General features: G+C 36.3%; 1 protein-coding gene across 4 annotated transcripts in view; it reads left to right on the top strand.

The window, feature by feature from the left end:
• RNF141 (ring finger protein 141) overlaps positions 1 to 18,449 on the top strand; it is a 37,727-nt gene that overhangs the window by 11,599 nt on the left and 7,679 nt on the right. For all 4 annotated transcript variants that reach the window (XM_045894147.3, XM_054512056.2, XM_045894146.3 and 1 more), the window contains exons 2-5: positions 164 to 356; positions 3,664 to 3,772; positions 11,249 to 11,430; positions 16,118 to 16,225. In XM_045894147.3, the coding sequence (XP_045750103.1) occupies positions 214 to 356; positions 3,664 to 3,772; positions 11,249 to 11,430; positions 16,118 to 16,225 (542 nt within the window). In that variant the 5' untranslated portion in view covers positions 164 to 213. The remainder of the gene's footprint in view (positions 1 to 163; positions 357 to 3,663; positions 3,773 to 11,248; positions 11,431 to 16,117; positions 16,226 to 18,449) is intronic.

Genomic DNA, 18,449 nt, shown 5'->3' with positions numbered 1-18,449 from the left:
TAAATAAAAATATAGTCATTTAAATAAACTCCACCTTAGACTCATTTAAGTCTACTGAACTCTCACTTAACGGTATTCCCAGTTTTTCTTATTTTCTTGAAGGGATGAGTATATTGCTGTTTTTATAGTGTATATAAAAGTAACTTTTGTATATATTTGACAGGTAACTATGTGAAGCAACACTGTTTCTGGATTTCAAGACATCCTTTCATCATGGGACAGCAAATTTCAGATCAGACACAGTTGGTTCTTAACAAGTTACCAGAAAAAGTAGCAAAACATGTCACATTGGTTCGAGAAAGTGGCTCCTTAACTTACGAAGAATTTCTTGGGAGAGTAGCTGAACTTAATGATATGTAAGCCTTGCTCTTTTTCATTTTATTTTTTCTCCCTGACATATGCCCCACACGGCATGACTGTCTAAGAGGTAACCAGAAATATTGATTGGTAAGACTGAATGTTTCAGCAGCAGTTAGCAAATATATATTGAGTACCTACTACAAGACTTGCTATGTGGCTATTTTAAAACATATAATAGGAACAAAGAAACCAAAGGAACTTAAAATTGAATTTTAGACATAGGCTTATAAATTGATTCTTGTTTGAAAGAACTAAAGGGATGCATAATAGAAGAGAATAAGCCAATTAGCCACTCTAGAAAAAGGTTCCTAGGATAGTCAAAGGGCACTCAGGTTTCTATATATCAAACAATTCATCTGGTTAATAAATAAATCTTCTATGTTCACTGAGCATTATTTTTGCCAGAAAAAAACATAAATAGTAATAATTCACTATTGTCACCACTGAAGAATAAGGTATTTTGTTTATTAATATTTTCTAATTAGCTACCACCTTTAAAGCTCTTTAACACTTGAATAGATTTCTAAGATGGAATTTAAATTTCTCTGCCTTCTTTAAAGTGCATATCTAATAGAACTATGCCTTTTCTTTGTGAATTTATTCTTTATTGTATCAATTTTTATACTGATCTGTGTAGAAGCTAATAAAATAGAATCTATTCTTATTATCCAGTCATGAAGAATAAAGAATGTCTTAAAAGTTAGTTATCTTAGAAGATAGTTTCTTTTAGAAACATTGGCTTTCCTCTGAAACTAATAATACATTATGTTAATTAATTGAATTTAAATTTTTAAAAAAGAATTAAATAAATAAAAAGAAACATTGGATTTCATTCATTGAATGAAAGAAAAAGAAAGAAAGAAGGAAAGAAAGATAGATCCTATATGGATATATGGTTGGATCCTATATGAATATATATATGCATTCATAGAAAATGAACTGTAAGTATACACATTATGTTTCTGGGAAATTGTTGGAAAAGGGGGCAGTGAAGGGAGACTGTACATCTTACTATGTATGTTTATATATTGTCTGATCTTTTATAATAAAAATATAGTCATAAAACTCTAGCATTGTACTTTTTTCTTTTTTTAGATTATCCAAATGGTAGTATTTAAGGCATTACTTCTGGGACCATATTCTTAAAGCGTAAAAATGGATTAAGAATTTAATAGTATCATGAATGGAATGCTTTTTAAGTTTATTGTTTTGACTCTTATGAAGAGTAATCAATGACATTTGCCATCCCTTTAGAGTCTTGGAACTTATATACATAAACCATCTGTTTAATAAATTTTTGCCTTTTGGCCTAAAAATACCAGATAAATATGTCATATGAAAGGATGCACAAGCTAAGCTTACTGTGTAATACAGAAATGATGGTAAAGAACATCTTCCTTTTATTTATCTAGGGTAGAACGTTGACTGGATTTGGTTCTTTTTTTTTTTTTTTTTTTATGTCATGTTAATCACCATACATTACATCATTAGTTTTTGATGCACTGTTCCATGATTCATTGTTTGCGTATAACACCCAGTGCTCCATTCAATATATACCCTCTTTAATACCCATCACCAGGCTAACCCATCCCCCCAGCTCCCTCCCCTCTAGAACCCTCAGTTTGTTTCTCAGAGTCCATAGTCTCTCATGGTTCATCTCCCCCTCCGATTTCCCACTCTTCATTCTTCCCTTCCTACTATCTTCTTTTTTTTTAACATAAAATGTGTTATTTGTTTCAGAGGTACAGGTCTGTGATTCATCAGTCTTACACAATTCACAGTGCTCACCAAGGCACATACCCTCCCCAATGTCTATCACCCAGCTACCCCATCCCTCCCACTCCCTACCACTCCAGCAACCCTCAGTTTGTTTCCTGAGATTAAGAATTCCTCATATCAGTGAGATCATATGATACATGTCTTTCTCTGATTGACGTATTTCGCTCAGCATAATACCCTCTAGTTCCATCCACGTCGTTGCAAATGGCAAGGTTTCGGTTTTTTGATGGCTGCATAATATTCCATTCCACATCTTTATCCATTCATCTGTTGATGGACATCTTGGCTCTTTCCATAGTTTGGCTATTGTGGACATTGCTCCTATAAACATTGGGGTGCACGTACCCCTTCGGATCACTACATTTATATCTTTGGGGTAAATACCATTTGGTTCTTAAAACTGATTTCAATGGGTCAGAGTTGGGCATTTCACAAGGGCAATGCTGTCTGAGAATTATAAAGTTAAACCTATACAGAAGAAGTGTGGCTTGATAGCTAGAAAACAACTGGGAACTGGCACAGATGAATTACTTTCACTGGCAGACTTTGCTACCTAGGGCTAGTTGCTTCATTTTCAGTGGGCTCTATTTAGCTGTATGTCATTTAGTTCCAAGGTGATACCTCCCTTGGTGCTCAGAGAGAAATTTGACTAATGATAAAAAGGAGCCACAATTGGGGCGCCTGGGTGGCTCAGTCGTTAAGCGTCTGCCTTCGGCTCAGGTCATGATCTCAGGGTCCTGGGATTGAGCCCCACATCGGGCTCCCTGCTCGGCGGGAAGCCTGCTTCTCCCTTTCCCACTCCCCCTGCTTGTGTTCCTTCTCTCGCTGTGTCTCTCTCTGCCAAATAAATAACATCTTTAAAAAAAAAAAAAAGGGAGCCACAATATTTAAGTATATCTTTGATCTAATTTAAATTGGCATTAATGGGAAGATACTGAATTATCTTCTAAAAGTTTTATTTTTATGCTAGAATCCTATGGCTCTCAAAATTACTCTGCTGGAGGAAGACAGCAAAGCTGTATTTAAGGTGTCTCAAAATCATTTGCTTTGATCCAGTCCCAAATTATAAAAAAAAATTTTTTTCGAAGAGGTGTGTGTTGTTGCTTAGATTAGAACTCAACCAAGAGTAAGATTTTTTCACATTTTATACATCCGAGGCAATAGTCAAAATGTGGATAAGTGAAACCAGCTAAACTTTTTCTTTAAGTCTGATTCCTTGGACATATTTTTTTCTAGATGTCTTTGTTAAGCATTTAAAAACCATTGAGAGAGGACATAAAAAGATTTATAAATATTCTGTGAGCTATGCCGTTGATGTTAAAAACTTAGTTGTATGTTTATAATCAAAACATTTTCTATCCCTGTGTTTTAAGAATCTATTATGATCATTATTTTTTTTTGTCTCTGTATTTTCTTCAAATTTTCTTCTCTGTTTTAAAGTGTTTCTTGAATCTGGTTTCATACATAGCTCCATTATTTTATAAGACTTTTCATAAAATTAACAAATGTGTTTTCTCTTTTCAGAACTGCTAAAGTGGCTTCTGGCCAGGAAAAACATCTTCTCTTTGAGGTACAGCCTGGGTCTGATTCCTCTGCCTTTTGGAAAGTAGTTGTACGTGTGGTCTGTACCAAGGTGAGAATGATAGAGACTTCCAACTCCGAACTTAAATTCTTTTGGTGATTAGAGCCCCATTTAATAGTGTGGTATAGTAGAAATTAATGTTAATAATTAGCAAATTATTTGCTAAAACATTTGTAAAGCTGAGGAAGACACAGTTTTGTTAGTGTTATTGCCCTCCAGGTTAACTGTTTGAATCTCATTGGTTATATAGTTTCATATAGCAGAGATTTTTATAATAAAAGGAGGTGGTAGTGACCTCTTATCCTTCTACCTCTCTTTTCGTATTTTAGCTGGCTATGGAATCCTAAGGTGACACCCTACTTAGCTCTAAGCTGACTGCTTAAAAAGTAGAGTTATCTTAGGAGATCATTTCTTTTAAGAAGAATAGTTTCATTCACTTAATAATTTAAAAATCCATTAGAAAGATTTGGGTATTTTTAGGTTTTGTGTTTTGTGTGGTTTTGGTTTGTTTTTGTTTTTAGAAATTTTTTGTTAGGGGCGCCTGGATGGCCCAGTCGTTAAGCATCTGCCTTCAGCTCAGGTCATGGTCCTAGGGTCATGGGATCGAGCCCCACATCGGGCTCCCTGCTCGGCGGGAAGCCTGCTTCTCCCTCTCCCACTCCCCCTGCTTGTGTTCCCTCTCTTGTTGTGTCTCTGTCAAATAAATAAATAAAATCTTAAAAAAAAAAAAAGAAAGAAATTTTTAGTCATAGAATGGATTTTTCATCATTAGTGCATTGCCTTTTATTTGGTTTTTAAATTTTAGATAATTGAATATATCAACTATGCCAAAAAATATAATGGCAGCTGTCATAGAGTATGAGTAAGACTCATCCACCAATGGGTAGATTAGATAGGTGGTTATTAACCTTTTTGAGGCCACAGACCTTTTGTTGAAAATGAAGGAATGAATTTTACTAGGCCTTCTCCTACCCCAACTCCTGCCCTCCAACAAACAATAAAACCACCCATATGCATGTAACCAATAAATTAAGCATTCATGAATGCCCTGAATTCCATTCCTGATCAACCCATAAAGAACTACTGGGTAAGGATATTTTTTCTTTTGTGTCATGGACCCCGGGGGTTACCCAAATAATATGCCATGTTTTCCCAGTGGGTTGATTGCCAGTACTATGCTTTAAGTGTAGAAGGATTGATCATGGATTGATCAAATTAGACGTTCTAATCAATTTAAGTAGTAAAAGAACTTTAAAGAGTTGAGAGAAGCAAAGACAGATAGTAATTCCAGACTTTGCTAAGTGCCTGAAGGTGAATGGCACTTGTTGAAGTTTACAGTTGATTTAGAGAGAATACACAGCATAGTTTAATACCATTCAGCTGAGTCTATCCACACTAAACATTTACTTAGTTGATTATTTTTAAAAGTCCAAATGTTAAAGAGCAATATAATAGCTGTCAAAGAAACATCATTAAAAAATTTTGTATTATGTGTCACAGAGGTAGCTAATGTGGAACTAGTGTGGGCAGCAATGTAACTTTATGCTGTATAATGTGTTACAAATCATAGTAACAGAACACACATTGAAATACTGACAACTTGATCCAACATCCTGTTTATTATTTATACTTTGATTCCTAGACTCAAAACTTGTATACCAATCACATATTTTTTCTATTTTCTGGTTTTTTGCTTGTTTTGTTATTGGGTTTATATTGTATTTATGTTAAATTCACTAGGGTTTTTACAGTGTTATAAATACACATATTCTCAAAAGAACTCTGGGAATCTGCAACTTTTGACTTTGCAAAGGAATAAAGTAAAGAAGAAATGAAGAACTGAGCTAAAAACTTATAAAATCCATTCAAATAGGCTCAGTATCTCCCATAACCCCATCAGCTGCGAATTTACACTGCACATAATGTTCAGGACTATTTGAAAGTCAACTTCAAAGGACACAAGGGTGAATTTATAAGAACTCTAGTCACAAAGGTTTCTGAAAAACATGCATTCTGATTCCTTTTCTTGCCTTCTCCACAGTAATTAGCTCTCTGATCTTGTCACTTTTACCTCTACCGGGTTTCACTTCCAGTTTATCCATAAGACAAATTCCATGCCCTCTAGGAGACTGTAACTATAGTTCAGGCTCTTCTCATCCATATTACCTTAGATTCTGTGATTATTCATCATACCTCCAGACTCTTCTCTTAATTCTAAGATAACCTTTCTAAAGCACAGCTCTCCTCAGATCACTTTCCTGCTAAAAACTCAGCAGTTCTTCATTGGCTACAAAATAGTCCCAGCTCATTAACCTGGCATTCAAGGTCCTCTACAATCTACCAATCTTAGACTATCTTTTCTGTTTCATTTACCACTATCACCTTTTGCACTCCAGTCTTGCCAGGCTTAACTAATTGAAGACTGTAGAGCTGTTACTTTCCCACCTCGGTGCCTCTGCTCATTGAATTCCTTCAGCTAGAATGTCCATTCCTCTGTCATTTAAATTGCCATCAGTTACAAGTCAGAAAACTCCTGTTACACTACTTTAAAGAAAAACCCTATGTATTTTCTCACTTATTAAGAAACCCTGATACAAAGCATCTCCTAGATTGGTTCATTCAAAAACCTAGCAGACCCCTCTTCTCAATTCATTGGATCACTATTAGCTCTTGTCCTCTTCTTATACACTGATCATGGGCCTGCATGCAATTACCATGATTGGTTTAGGTTAGACTAACCAGGAATGACTCGAGTCATTTCAGGGAGTGGTAGACACCAAAACAAAATCAGGGCTCTGCTGGTAATGAAAGGTGGGAATGGCGTGTGGGTAATCGGCTAATAGTTTCTGCCACATCTTTTTTTTTTTTTTAATTAACATATAATGTATTATTTGTTTCAGGAGTACAGATCTGTGATTCATCAGTCTTACACAATTCACAGCGCTCACCATAGTGCATACCTTCCCCAGTGTCCCATCACCCAGCCACCCTATCCCTCCCACCACCCTGCCACTCCAGCAACCCTCAGTTTGTTGCCTGAGATTAAGAGTCTCTTATGGTTTGTCTCCCTCTCTGGTTTCATCTTGTTTCATTTTTCCCTCCCTTCCCCTATAAGCCTCTGTCTTGTTTCTCAAATTTCTCATATCAGTGAGATCCTATGATAATTGTCTAATGATAATAGCATAATACCCTCTAGTTCCATCCACATCGTTGCAAATTCTGCCACATCTTTTTATTTCTGCATGGTTAAACTTGATGTCTCTTTAAAGATCCAACTCAAATACCATCTCATCCATAAAGTCTTCCTTAATAGAAATTATCTTGCCTCTTCTAAACTCCAGTAGCATTTTATTTATACTTCATAACTAAATTCTACATTAAGGATAAAATTATTTAGGGGCGCCTGGGTGGCTCAGCCGTTAAGTGTCTGCCTTCGGCTCAGGTCATGGTCCCAGGGTCCTGGGATCGAGCCCCGCATCGGGCTCCCTGCTCCACGGGAGGCCTGCTTCTCCCTCTCCCACTCCCCCTGCTTGTGTTCCCTCTCTCGCTGTGTTTCTCTCTGTCAAATAAATAAAATCTTTAAAAAAAAAAAAAAAAAAGAATAAAATTATTTAGTTTCTAAGCTCCCTTAGTGGATAGTAAGCTCCTGAGGGCAGAAACTCTATCTAGATTCATCCTTGTATCTCTTATGGCCTATACTGCTTTGCACCTGGTAGGAACTCGATATATGTTGAGTGAACAAAAATCTGTAGAAGAAATACTCTCATTTTTTTTTTTAAGATTTTATTTATTTATTTGACAGAGACACAGCAAGAGAGGGAACACAAGCAGGGGGAGTGGGAGAGGGAGAAGCAAGCTCCCCGCTGAGCAGGGAGCCCGATGTGGGGCTCAATCCCAGGACCTTGGGATCATGACCTGAGCCGGAGGCAGACGCTTAATGACTGAGCCACCCAGGAGCCCTGAAATACTCTCATTTTAAATGACTGGGATAGGTTGAAGTTTTCCTTGTTGATTGATACAGTATAATAGCTAAATTATATTCTCTCTCCCTCTTTACCTCATGAAGTACTCAGCTCATATCAAAGAGGCTATTATAAATTGTAGAGAGCTGTGGGAATATGAATAACAGGTTTCTGATCCCTTGGCATTCTGTTGCTCCTCTTTGGCAAATATAGAATTAATGTTTAAGATATTAATTTACTATTAGTCAAATTCTTTTCACCTCAGTATCTCCAACCATTACATCTGTATGTGACTAAATATCTTCCCTAAGATTCTAAATAGAAAGGCACAAGTATTAAAGACAGGGACGCCTGGGTGGCTCTGTCAGTTAAGCAGCTGACTTTTGATTTCAGTTCAAGTTATGATCTCAGGGGTCATGGGATCAAGACCTGCGTTGGGCTCTGCGTTGACAGAGTCTGCTTGAGATTCTCTCTCTCCCTCAGTAGGTAATCAAGAGTTCTCATTTGTGTAACTTTTCTTTATTTTAGATCTAAAGAAATGTTTTATTTGCATTCCATAGGTTCTTATTGAAAGAATCTATGAGAAGTCAGTGTTAACATTAGGAAAAAAAAAATTGAAATCCTATGTGAAAAACTGATTGAGAGGAAATTTCATATTTCTTAATCCTAAGCACCTAAACAATTGTACTATAACCTTCTGTATTTACAAAAAGACCTTATCTTGACTGTCATCTGCTATCATGATTATCCTCAAACAATATTTAATTCATTATAAAAAATAATCTAAATGATGTTTAAATGAAATATTTTGTGGGAATAATATTAGAAAAATTAATGAGTTAATTAAAATTATGGACTAAGATGGCTATTAAGAAACTTCATAAATTGTATCATTTTCATCCATCTTGTTACTTAGACCAAAACCTTGGCGCCAGCCATCCTCATCTTCTCTTTTTCTCTCCTATCCCACAGTCAATCCATAAGTGAATCGTGACAGGTTTCTCCTCAAAATATATTCAGAACCTGGCCAGTTTTCACCATCTCACTACTACCACCCAATTCTTAGTGACCATCATCTCTCACAAGGCTTATGCTAATAATCCCTTAACTGATCTCCCTGCTTACGCTCTTGCCCCCATTATTCTGTCTAGTCTCAGCACAACAACCAGTCTGTTCCACTTATAATCTGAAATGAAATCAAATCATATTAGTCCTTGGCTCAAAACTTTCCAGTGACTTCCCATGCACTTGTAATAAAAGCTAAAGTTATTACTATGATTAGCAAAGTCCTATACATTCTGTTTCCACCTCATCCCCCTAACCTTATCTTCTACTACTCTCATTCCCTCTCTCATTTAGTCCAACCCCCCTGCGCTCCTTGCTGGACTCCTTGTGCTCCTCACCAGGTGCGCTTCTGCCTAACAAGCCTTCACATTTCCTATTCTTCCAACCCGGAATGATCTCTCCCCCAGATACCTAAATGACCCATTCCTGCTCCTTTTCCAGTTCTTAAATATCACCTTCTCTGTGACGCCTTCCCTACAACCCTTCAGTATATCCTCTTCTCTGGTTAATCTTCTCCATAACACTTACTTCCATTTCACCTAATCTATGTTTTGTCTCTCCTACCCATAGTGTAACCTCCGTGAGGGCAGAGATTTTCATTTTATACACAGTAGGTCACCAGTGCCTAGAGCGGTGCACGCAGTACATAGTTACGTGCATAATACCCATATACTGGGTACTCAGTAAATATTTGTTGCATGAATCCTATGATTATAGTAGCTTAGTTTGATAAACCTTGCTATTAAATACCAAGTTCATAGGAATTATTCCCATATTTCTTCCAAACTGTGCAGCTTCAAAGGAAGATTGGTCTAGTTTCCTCAGCTCTGAAAGTCTGTTGTATAAACCTCTATAAATTCCGATCACCTTTAATTCTATATATTTGTCTTCTTTCTCACATATAATCTTTTATTACAAAGAATCTTACGTATATGCATCTCCATATAGATTTTACCTTCCCAAAATGTAATCAGTTTTAGGGATTGTTCCGCCATCTTCACAGTATGGAATCTGATTCATACTTGATTCTTAGTTTTTTCTCATTGCCTTCTCAAATAATAAACAGTTAATAAACATTAGTTACAACTATTATTATTTTCATTCCAAATCGAAATGTTGATATAATTTTTTTAATGCGTAACCTATCTACTTCACCTTCCCATGTGCCCAGTTCCATCAACACATTTCAAAACCTACTTTGTGCACAATTTTAAGGCCTTCTCTCCCTCTTCCTCATTCATTTCTTTGTAAATGTTTTCTGATTTTGTTTGTTCTGTTAACTTTGATATGTATTTAGTAGATTTCATTGCTTCTGTTCCCACAGTCTTCCATACCATCCCCTGTGCTAAAAAAAAGTCTTTCACATCGCTAGTCTGTCACTGATTACTTCAGGTTCTTTCAAGAACAGTACCCTCTCAACCCTACTCACTTTGGTCACTTCAAAAGAAAATATATGCCCCAATCTAGGACTCCCTAAGTTTTATGAAAGCAATATCATCTCTCCTTACCTCTTACCTCATGCTTGCCCCAAATATCTCTTCACATTAAGAATGTAAGCTCCAGGGATGCCTGGGTGGCTCAGTTGGTTAAGCATCTGCCTTCAGTTCAGGTCATGATCCTAGGGGCCTGGGATCAAGTCCTGCATTGGGCTCCTTGCTCAGCGGGGTGCCTGCTTCTCCCTCTCCCTCTGCCATTCCCCCGGCTTGTAGCTGTCTGGCTCTCTCTATCTCTGTCAAATAAATAGAATCTTAAAAAAAAAAAAAAAAAAGAATGTAAGCTCAAGTGAGGACAGGTACAATCTGTAGGCCACTGGTTCCACTTCATAGTAAATGAATTTTTTGCCTAAAAAGGAGGGGAGGGCTTGCCAAAAAGCAAAATAGCCTCCTGGGAAGAATTCAACCACTTTTTGCTAGGATTTACTTTAATGTAATTTTCTTGCTTTAGTTTGGAAATTTTGGTATAAAATAGAACTTAAGATATTCAAGAAAACAATCAGTTGTTTCAGTTATAGTAGAATGGCATGTGGGTATTGGATTCAAATAAATCTTTTAGTTAAATTCTTTAAGAAATTAAAAAGAATTGTCAATACTGATCTCTAAAGTTCATTTTTTAGGTCTGGGAAAGTTGTCTAACCTCATCAACTCTAAACAGGGTGATGCCTAATCAACCCTACAGGGTTATTTTGAGTATCAAATGAGATAAATGTGTGCAAGTACTTTGAACTCCACTTCATTTGTTCAGACTCTTCCTCTCTTGTTAGGTAATTTGCAAACCTTGAAAACTTTTATTTGTTCCCCCTTTTTGGGAAAAATTGATCAGAGAATGGGGATGGGTGAAATAGGTGATGGAGATTAAGGAGGACACTTGTGATGGGTGTTGTATGTACTAAATTCTACGCCTGAAACATATTTCACTGTATCTTAACTGATTGGAATTTAAATAAAAACTTTAAAAAAAATGGCCAGAGAAATTATGAAATTTTTTTTTTTTGTATTTTTAGATTAACAAAAGTACTGGCATTGTAGAAGCATCACGGATCATGAACTTGTACCAGTTTATTCAGCTTTATAAAGACATCACAAGTCAAGCATCAGGAGTATTGGCCCAAAGCTCCACCTCTGAAGACCCTGATGAAAACTCATCATCTGTAACATCTTGTCAGGCTAGTCTTTGGATGGGAAGGTATATAATGCATAAGTACCGTGTTTCTCTTGTTTTCTAATATACAAGCTACTGAAATCTCAGTAATACTTTTGCTGGTGCCCTTGTGATGTCTTAAATCACATTACCTTTTATCTCAGTTGATATTGTATCCCAGATCAGCTTTTGGATTATTCTTCAGGACGTTGTTAAATTGCTAAATTAAAGAAAAATTAAAGTGGCTCACACCAGCTAATGTTTCTCTCAACCCAGTTTCCATGAATGCACTGTCCGCTCTACATGCTTGCATTCAATAACAAAGGATATTAATATCTCTCTTATAACAGGTATTTATGTTATTAGACAATCAAAGCCCTTCAGGGTATTAGGTCTAAAAATCTGGCAAAATCATTCCAGTTTTCCTTTAAAATATCTGACTAATTGGAGCATTAAAAATTGTAAATATTGGCTCTAGGACTTGGCAGTCTATTCAGGAATGAACAAGTCGTTGGTGCACATACTGCATATGCCGAGTTACCGGAAGGAAATGAAGTCAGCCACAGTTTTCTTTGATGGCACTTGTTTACTCAAGCCTAATATATTATTGTTCTATCTAAACTTTTCCTTCTCTGTAATGCTCTTGGCATGTGGAAGCTTCCACCTGTTGCCATTTGACAACCATGACCATAATTTAAATTTGTAAATGCCTCATTGGAAAAAGTCTTACGTGGGTCCAGACATGTTGACATCCTGTCTTATTGTCATACTGAATGGACAGCAAAAATCTGTAGACCGCATTTTTTACCTTAAAATTAAGAATATGCATAGCAAGAATTTCTCTTTTATTGCTTGATTTATAGTTGCATTTTCTGGTCCATTCTTAACCAACAGGTTTCCAGTACTATACTGTAATACATTTGTATCTCCATTTATCATTTTCTGTTTATCTTTATAGGATTGTTTGGTTTTCTAGGTTTGGGCCGTACAAGTGGTACTGAAATGCCAAGTGAGTTTTAGAGCATGATAGGCAGTGTTTAGGCATTTCTTTTGTGTATTTTGTAAAGTTAATCTTGCATAAACAGTTGTCTGATTTTCTGCTTCTCTTCCTCTCCCTCTTCGGATGGTAGTTTTTTTGTTGTTGTTGTTTTGTCTTGTTTAAGTATCTTGAAAGCTGAGAATAGGATTTACCAGGATATTTAAACTCTGTGGTAGCAGATGAAATGAAAGGAATACTTTCTTCTTGTTTCAGTCATCTCAATGAAAGAGGTAAGGGTGTTATCCTTGGAAACTCAATGCCTGATTGGTAGGTTAGGGCTGCTTCTTGCCTTCGTATGTTTTTTGGTTTTTTGGTTTGGATACTCTAGTTCATAGAAAAACAGGCTTTTCAAGTTGAAGGGGATTTTAAGAGATATTTATTTGGATTAGTCTTATATCTGATGTATATTTTCATGAGTGGTTTACATTTATTGAGTACTTATAGTGTATTAGGCATTTTGATAAGTGCTTTACATGTATAAACTCATTAAATCCTCACAACAACCCCATGGGGATACAATTACTGGTCCATTTCAGATACACCGAGGTTTAGACAAATAAATGACATTGCTAGAAATTAGCCTATCTGAGATTCACATTCAGAGCAGGCTGGCAATACAACCATGCCCCTAACTTCTGCATTATTCCTCTCGTATGTGTAAAGATCTGTGGACTAGAATGCTTCTTAAACTTTGTATTCAGTGGTTTTGAGGAGGAGCTTGAGAGTCCATCAAGTTCCCACATGGTGTCACTGCTGCTAATCCACCAATAACACTTTGAGTAGTAAGACTCTTGCCACATTTCCAGCTTGTACTTGAACACCTGAACTTATGTGGGACTCACTGCCTCAGAGACACAAGCCTTTTCATACACAGATGGCTCTAATTACTGTGAAATTTTCCCTTTTGCATTATATTCCTCAGAATAGCCAAAATCTGATTCTCTTAAGTCAACATAGCACAGACTCTAGAACCAAATTGCCTGTGTTCAAATCCTGTCTCGACTGCTAACTGTGTGACTTTGGACAAGTTATTAAACTCTTTTTCCTCTGTTTCTTCATTTTTTTAAGAGAGGATGATAACAATAGTATCTGCTTCATAGGATTCTTGAGAGAGTTAAGTGAGTTGATGTATGTAAAATGCTTACAACAGTGCCTGGCATGTAATAATATGTAAGAGTTCACCATCATTATTTTTAAGTTACTACTGTATTCTACTTATTTCAGTGGCAGTGCGCTCTGGATCCTACCAAACAAATCTGTTCTCTCTTCAGCCCTTCAAATATTTGAAAACATTAATCAAATTCTCACTGGTCCTCTGTTCTGCAGGATGAGCATCCCCAGTTCCTTTGGCCTTTGTTAACATGGGTCTCTTTTATATCCCCGAGGCTTTCCTGGAAAATGCTTTATCTGTCAATATACCTTTCAGGGTAGAGGGCATAGAACTGAATACTCCATTCTACAAGTGGTCTAACAAGGACAACTAGAGCAGAACCCTTTCTCCTTCCTTCTTCTGGTTACTGTACTGCTAGGAAGGTAGCAAAAAATCAAGTGAACATTGTATAGTTTCCACTGGCTGCTTCTGTGTTTCCTGTTCTTTTACTTCTTTCCAGAGCAGTGCTCTTCTTCATAGCCCTCTAACCTTCAGAACATGTCCCTCTTTATGGATTCAGCTATAGTCTCTGCTACTGACACATAAGTCCAAATCCTTAGACATAAACCGTAAGCTGCTCAAAAGCAGAGACCCCAGTTCATCTGGGTCTGGTGCAAATGTAGCACCTAAGAGACCCTTAAACATTGAACTGAATATATCTAGAAAATGAGATGCGTGTCCATCTAGGTTTTCATTCAGTTTCCCCACTTCGATTCAGTGGCTGCCTTCTTTTGCCCATAGGTTTAACCTGTTACCACATCCTGACAATTTGTCTTTTGTAATGTCCCTTTACCGGGCCCTGATTATCTCCCAGGTGAATTGCTGAAGTAAGGATCTGATTGGTTTTCCTCCCTCTAGAATGTCCCATACTGCACTCCCAATTAGTCTTCCTAAAATATTATTTCAGTGGGGGTTCACTTTTCTTTTGATCAAACTCTGATTCTAGTTTGCCTATCAGAATAAGTTTAAACATCATATTTTGACATTCAAGGATCAGATTATCTCTGCTATATTTAAGCAGTCTTTTCTCTCAGTTTTCTCCCCAGAGCATCATGCGACCTTCTTGTTACACACACACTCCAGAGGTATTTTTTTTCCTACCTCCACAACTTCGTTTATTCACCTAGAATGTCCTCTGTCTGTCAAAGTTATGTCACTTTTCAACCTCATCTTTCCAACAAATTTGAAATACTCATTTGTTCCTTCTTAGCACTTACTACTTGCATATTTGACATTTGTTTATATTCTTTTTTATATTCAAATTGACAAATTTTATTTTATTTTTTTTTAAAGATTTTATTTATTTATTTGAGAGAGAGAATGAGATAGAGAGAGAGAGCATGAGAGGGGGAAGGTCAGAGAGAGAAGCAGACTCCCCGCCGAGCAGGGAGCCCGATGCGGGACTCGATCCCGGGACTCGAGGATCATGACCTGAGCCGAAGGCAGTCGCTTAACCAACTAAGCCACCCAGGCGCCCCCAAATTGACAAATTTTAAAGTGGTATTTCAATGTCTTGTATATAGTAGTATAAGCACAGCAGGGAATAAAGCCATGCCAGAGATATACCTCCTGCCTTTAAGAAGTTTATGGTCTAGTGGCTATACTTTGAAACATTTTGTGTTTGCATAATTATGAAAGTAATACATGCTTAATGAAGAAAACCTAAAAATTGTAGAATAGCATGAAGGATAAAAGCAAATTAAAATCACTTTAAGAAACATTTATTGAGAACCTAAGACAAACTGCCTGTATTCAAAGAACTTAGAGTTTGTAGGTAGACCAACCAATTAGCAGCCAATTAAAATGCAATATTTAAGTCCTTTAATTGAGGCAAATGTTGGTTTTGAGAGTAGAGAGAAGATATTTTGAGCTGAGTTACTGAGGTTAGGGTTTACCAGACTCATAAGGATATTCCAGGAAAGGCAAGTACCATATGCAAAGGCACTTGATTCACTCAGGGGCACTCTACACTGAGGATGGAGTAGAAGGTTCAACATCTCTTCCCAAGATGAAAGAGCTCCTTAAGGACAGAGAAAGACAGGAAGCAAACTTCCTACCTTTTGTATTTCCTGTAGCACCTGATTATTAAGACTAAGTTATTCTTTCATTTGTATGCCCATTATCAGCATCAGCATGGTACAGTCCAAGGGCAAGGTCCATATTCTAGAGAGTTTTGTATCCTGCATGGCAAGTAAATCTTCTAACAGTTGAATTCATTTATATAAATGTGATATGATTAAAATCGGCTATTATTTTCAGAAAGATCTGAATATTTCCAGTTTTTGTTTGTATATTCTTTTTAATCTTCACAGTATTTATCTACTATCCAGTTTTTCTTTATGGAATTTGTCCCTCTGTGTACTTCTTCCTTAAATACATTTGTTATCCCTAAGATTTAGTCTGATTTTGCATGCAAGTCCTGTTTTGCTTTATACTGAGGGTATATAGATGTTTGATAATGCTTTCTAAGGCAATGGAGACAAAGTTTAAAGCATAATGACAACAGAGAATATTTATGTTCCAGCTCAGTTTTCACATTGCAGGGTGAAGCAGCTGACTGATGAGGAGGAGTGTTGTATCTGTATGGATGGTCGAGCTGACCTCATCCTGCCTTGTGCTCACAGCTTTTGTCAGAAATGCATTGATAAATGGTAAGTTATCTGCTACCCTCATGGGACAGGCAAAGGTCAAATGGGAAAGTGTATATGAATAAACTCCCAAAAAATACAAAAATATTGTAGTTAAGTATAAGAAATTTTGTTCTTTAGTACTCTGAATTGTACGACATGCTTACTCCTCTGGTTAAAAATATTTTTATATTTAAAGTTTATAAAATGTGGCAATGTGTCTTAGTTCTGGCAGTTTACTTTTTTGTGCCTGACTTGAGTCCAGAATCACAAGCTTCCCTTTTTCTTCATTTTTCTCCTTATTTCTATATTTTTCTTCTATATGACTAAAAGGAATAATATGAATCCTTGAATATTGATTATTGGACCTGGAGGGAACTTTAGAGATCAGCTAGTCAAGTTCATTATTTTACAAAATAAGAATGAAGCATTTAGGTGAATTTATAATTAACATACAATAAACTACATATATTTAAAGTACAATTTGATATGTTTTAACACATGTACATACCCATAAAAAAATTACAATCCAGATAATGAACATCACCCCAAAAGTTACTTTGTGCCCCACTGTAAAGTCTCCTTTCCAACCCTTCCAGTCCCCAGATAACGACTAATCTGCTTTCAGTCACTATAAAATAATTTGGATTTTCTAGAATTTTTATAAATGAAATCATACAGCATGTGCTCTTTTTTTCATTCAGTATAATTATTTTGAGATTTATCCATATTGTAGCATGTTATCAGTAGTTCCCCTTTTTTAAAATATTTTATTTATTTATTTTTAGAGAGAGATAGAGAGCGTGAGCGGGAGGAGGGGCAGAGGCAGAGGAAGAGGGAGAGGGAGAGAATCCTGATCCCACGACCCTGAGATCATGACCCAAGCCGAAATCAAAAGTTGGATGCTCAGCCAACTAAGCCACCCAGGTGCCCCACAGTAGTTCCCTTTTTTGTTGCTGAGTAGTATTCATTGTATGATATACCACAGTTTATTTATCTAGTCACCTGTTATGGACATTGGGTTGTTTCCAATTTTTGGCTATTACAAATGAAGCTGCTATATACATTTGTGGACTGGTCTTTTTATGGACATATATTTTGTTTTTTTCTTAAATACCTAGAAGTAGAATATCTAAATCATATGGTGGGTATATGTTTAACTTTTTAAGAAACTGCCAACTGTTTTCCAAAGTGGTTTACCATTTTGCACTCCCACCAGCAGTGTATGAGTTCTAATTGCTCCACAATCTTGCCAATACTTAGTAGTGTCAGTCTCTTTTTTTTTTTTTTTTTTTTTTTCATTTTAATTCCAATTCCGGTGTAGTTAGCAGGAGTGTTAGTTTCGGATGCAAAATATAGCAATTCAACAGTTTCATATACTATTCGGTGCTCATCAAGATAAGTTACTCTTAATCCCCTTCACCTGTTTCACCCATCCCCCCACCCACCTCTTCTCTGTTAAGTATGGTCAGTCCTTTTAATTTTAGCCATTCTAATAGATGTGTTGTGGTATCTCATTGTATTTATAGTTTGTATTTCCCTACTGACTGATGATGTTAAGCATCTTCTTATATGCTAAATCTGTATGTCTTCTTTGGTGAAGTGTCCATTCACATCTTTTGCCCATTTCTTTATTGGGTTGTTTTCATATTAAGTTTTAGAATTCTTTCTGTGTTATGACTACATGTCCTTTATCAGATACTTGACTGGCAGATATATTCTCCCACTTTCTGATGTGTCTTTTCATTCTCTTAAGAATGTCTTTGAAAGAGTAGAAGTTTTTAATTTTGATGAGGTCCAGTTTATCAGTTTGTGATTTATGCATAGTGATTTATCTAAGAAATCTGTCTAACCCAAGGTCACAAGGATTTTCTTCTATTCTTTGGGAAGTTTGATAGTTTTAGGTTTTACATTTAGGTCTATGATCCATTTTGAGTTAATTTTTTGTATATAACATGAGGTACCAATTAAAATTCTTTTTTTGTCTATGGCTACCTGGTTGCTCCAGCACATTTTATTGGAAAGACTATCTTTTCTTCACTAAATTTCCCCTTCACCTTTATTGGAAATCAGTTGTTGAAATACACGTAGGTCTGTTTCTGGACTCTGTTCCATTGATCTGTTTATTTCATACCAATACCACACTACCTTGATTAATGTAGCTTTCTGAGTCTGAGTCTTAAAATCAGGGAGTGTTAGTTCTCAAACTTTATTTTTGTCAAAGTTGTTTTTGGCTATTCTAATTCTT

Source organism: Mirounga angustirostris, unplaced genomic scaffold (genome assembly GCF_029215605.1).
Source record: "Mirounga angustirostris isolate CCGP_5_RB_7025 unplaced genomic scaffold, mMirAng1.0.hap1 SCAF_13, whole genome shotgun sequence".
Lineage (NCBI taxonomy): Eukaryota > Metazoa > Chordata > Mammalia > Carnivora > Phocidae > Mirounga > Mirounga angustirostris.
The sequence above is the reverse complement of the archived record's forward strand: the minus strand, read 5'-3'. Positions and strand labels throughout refer to the sequence as shown.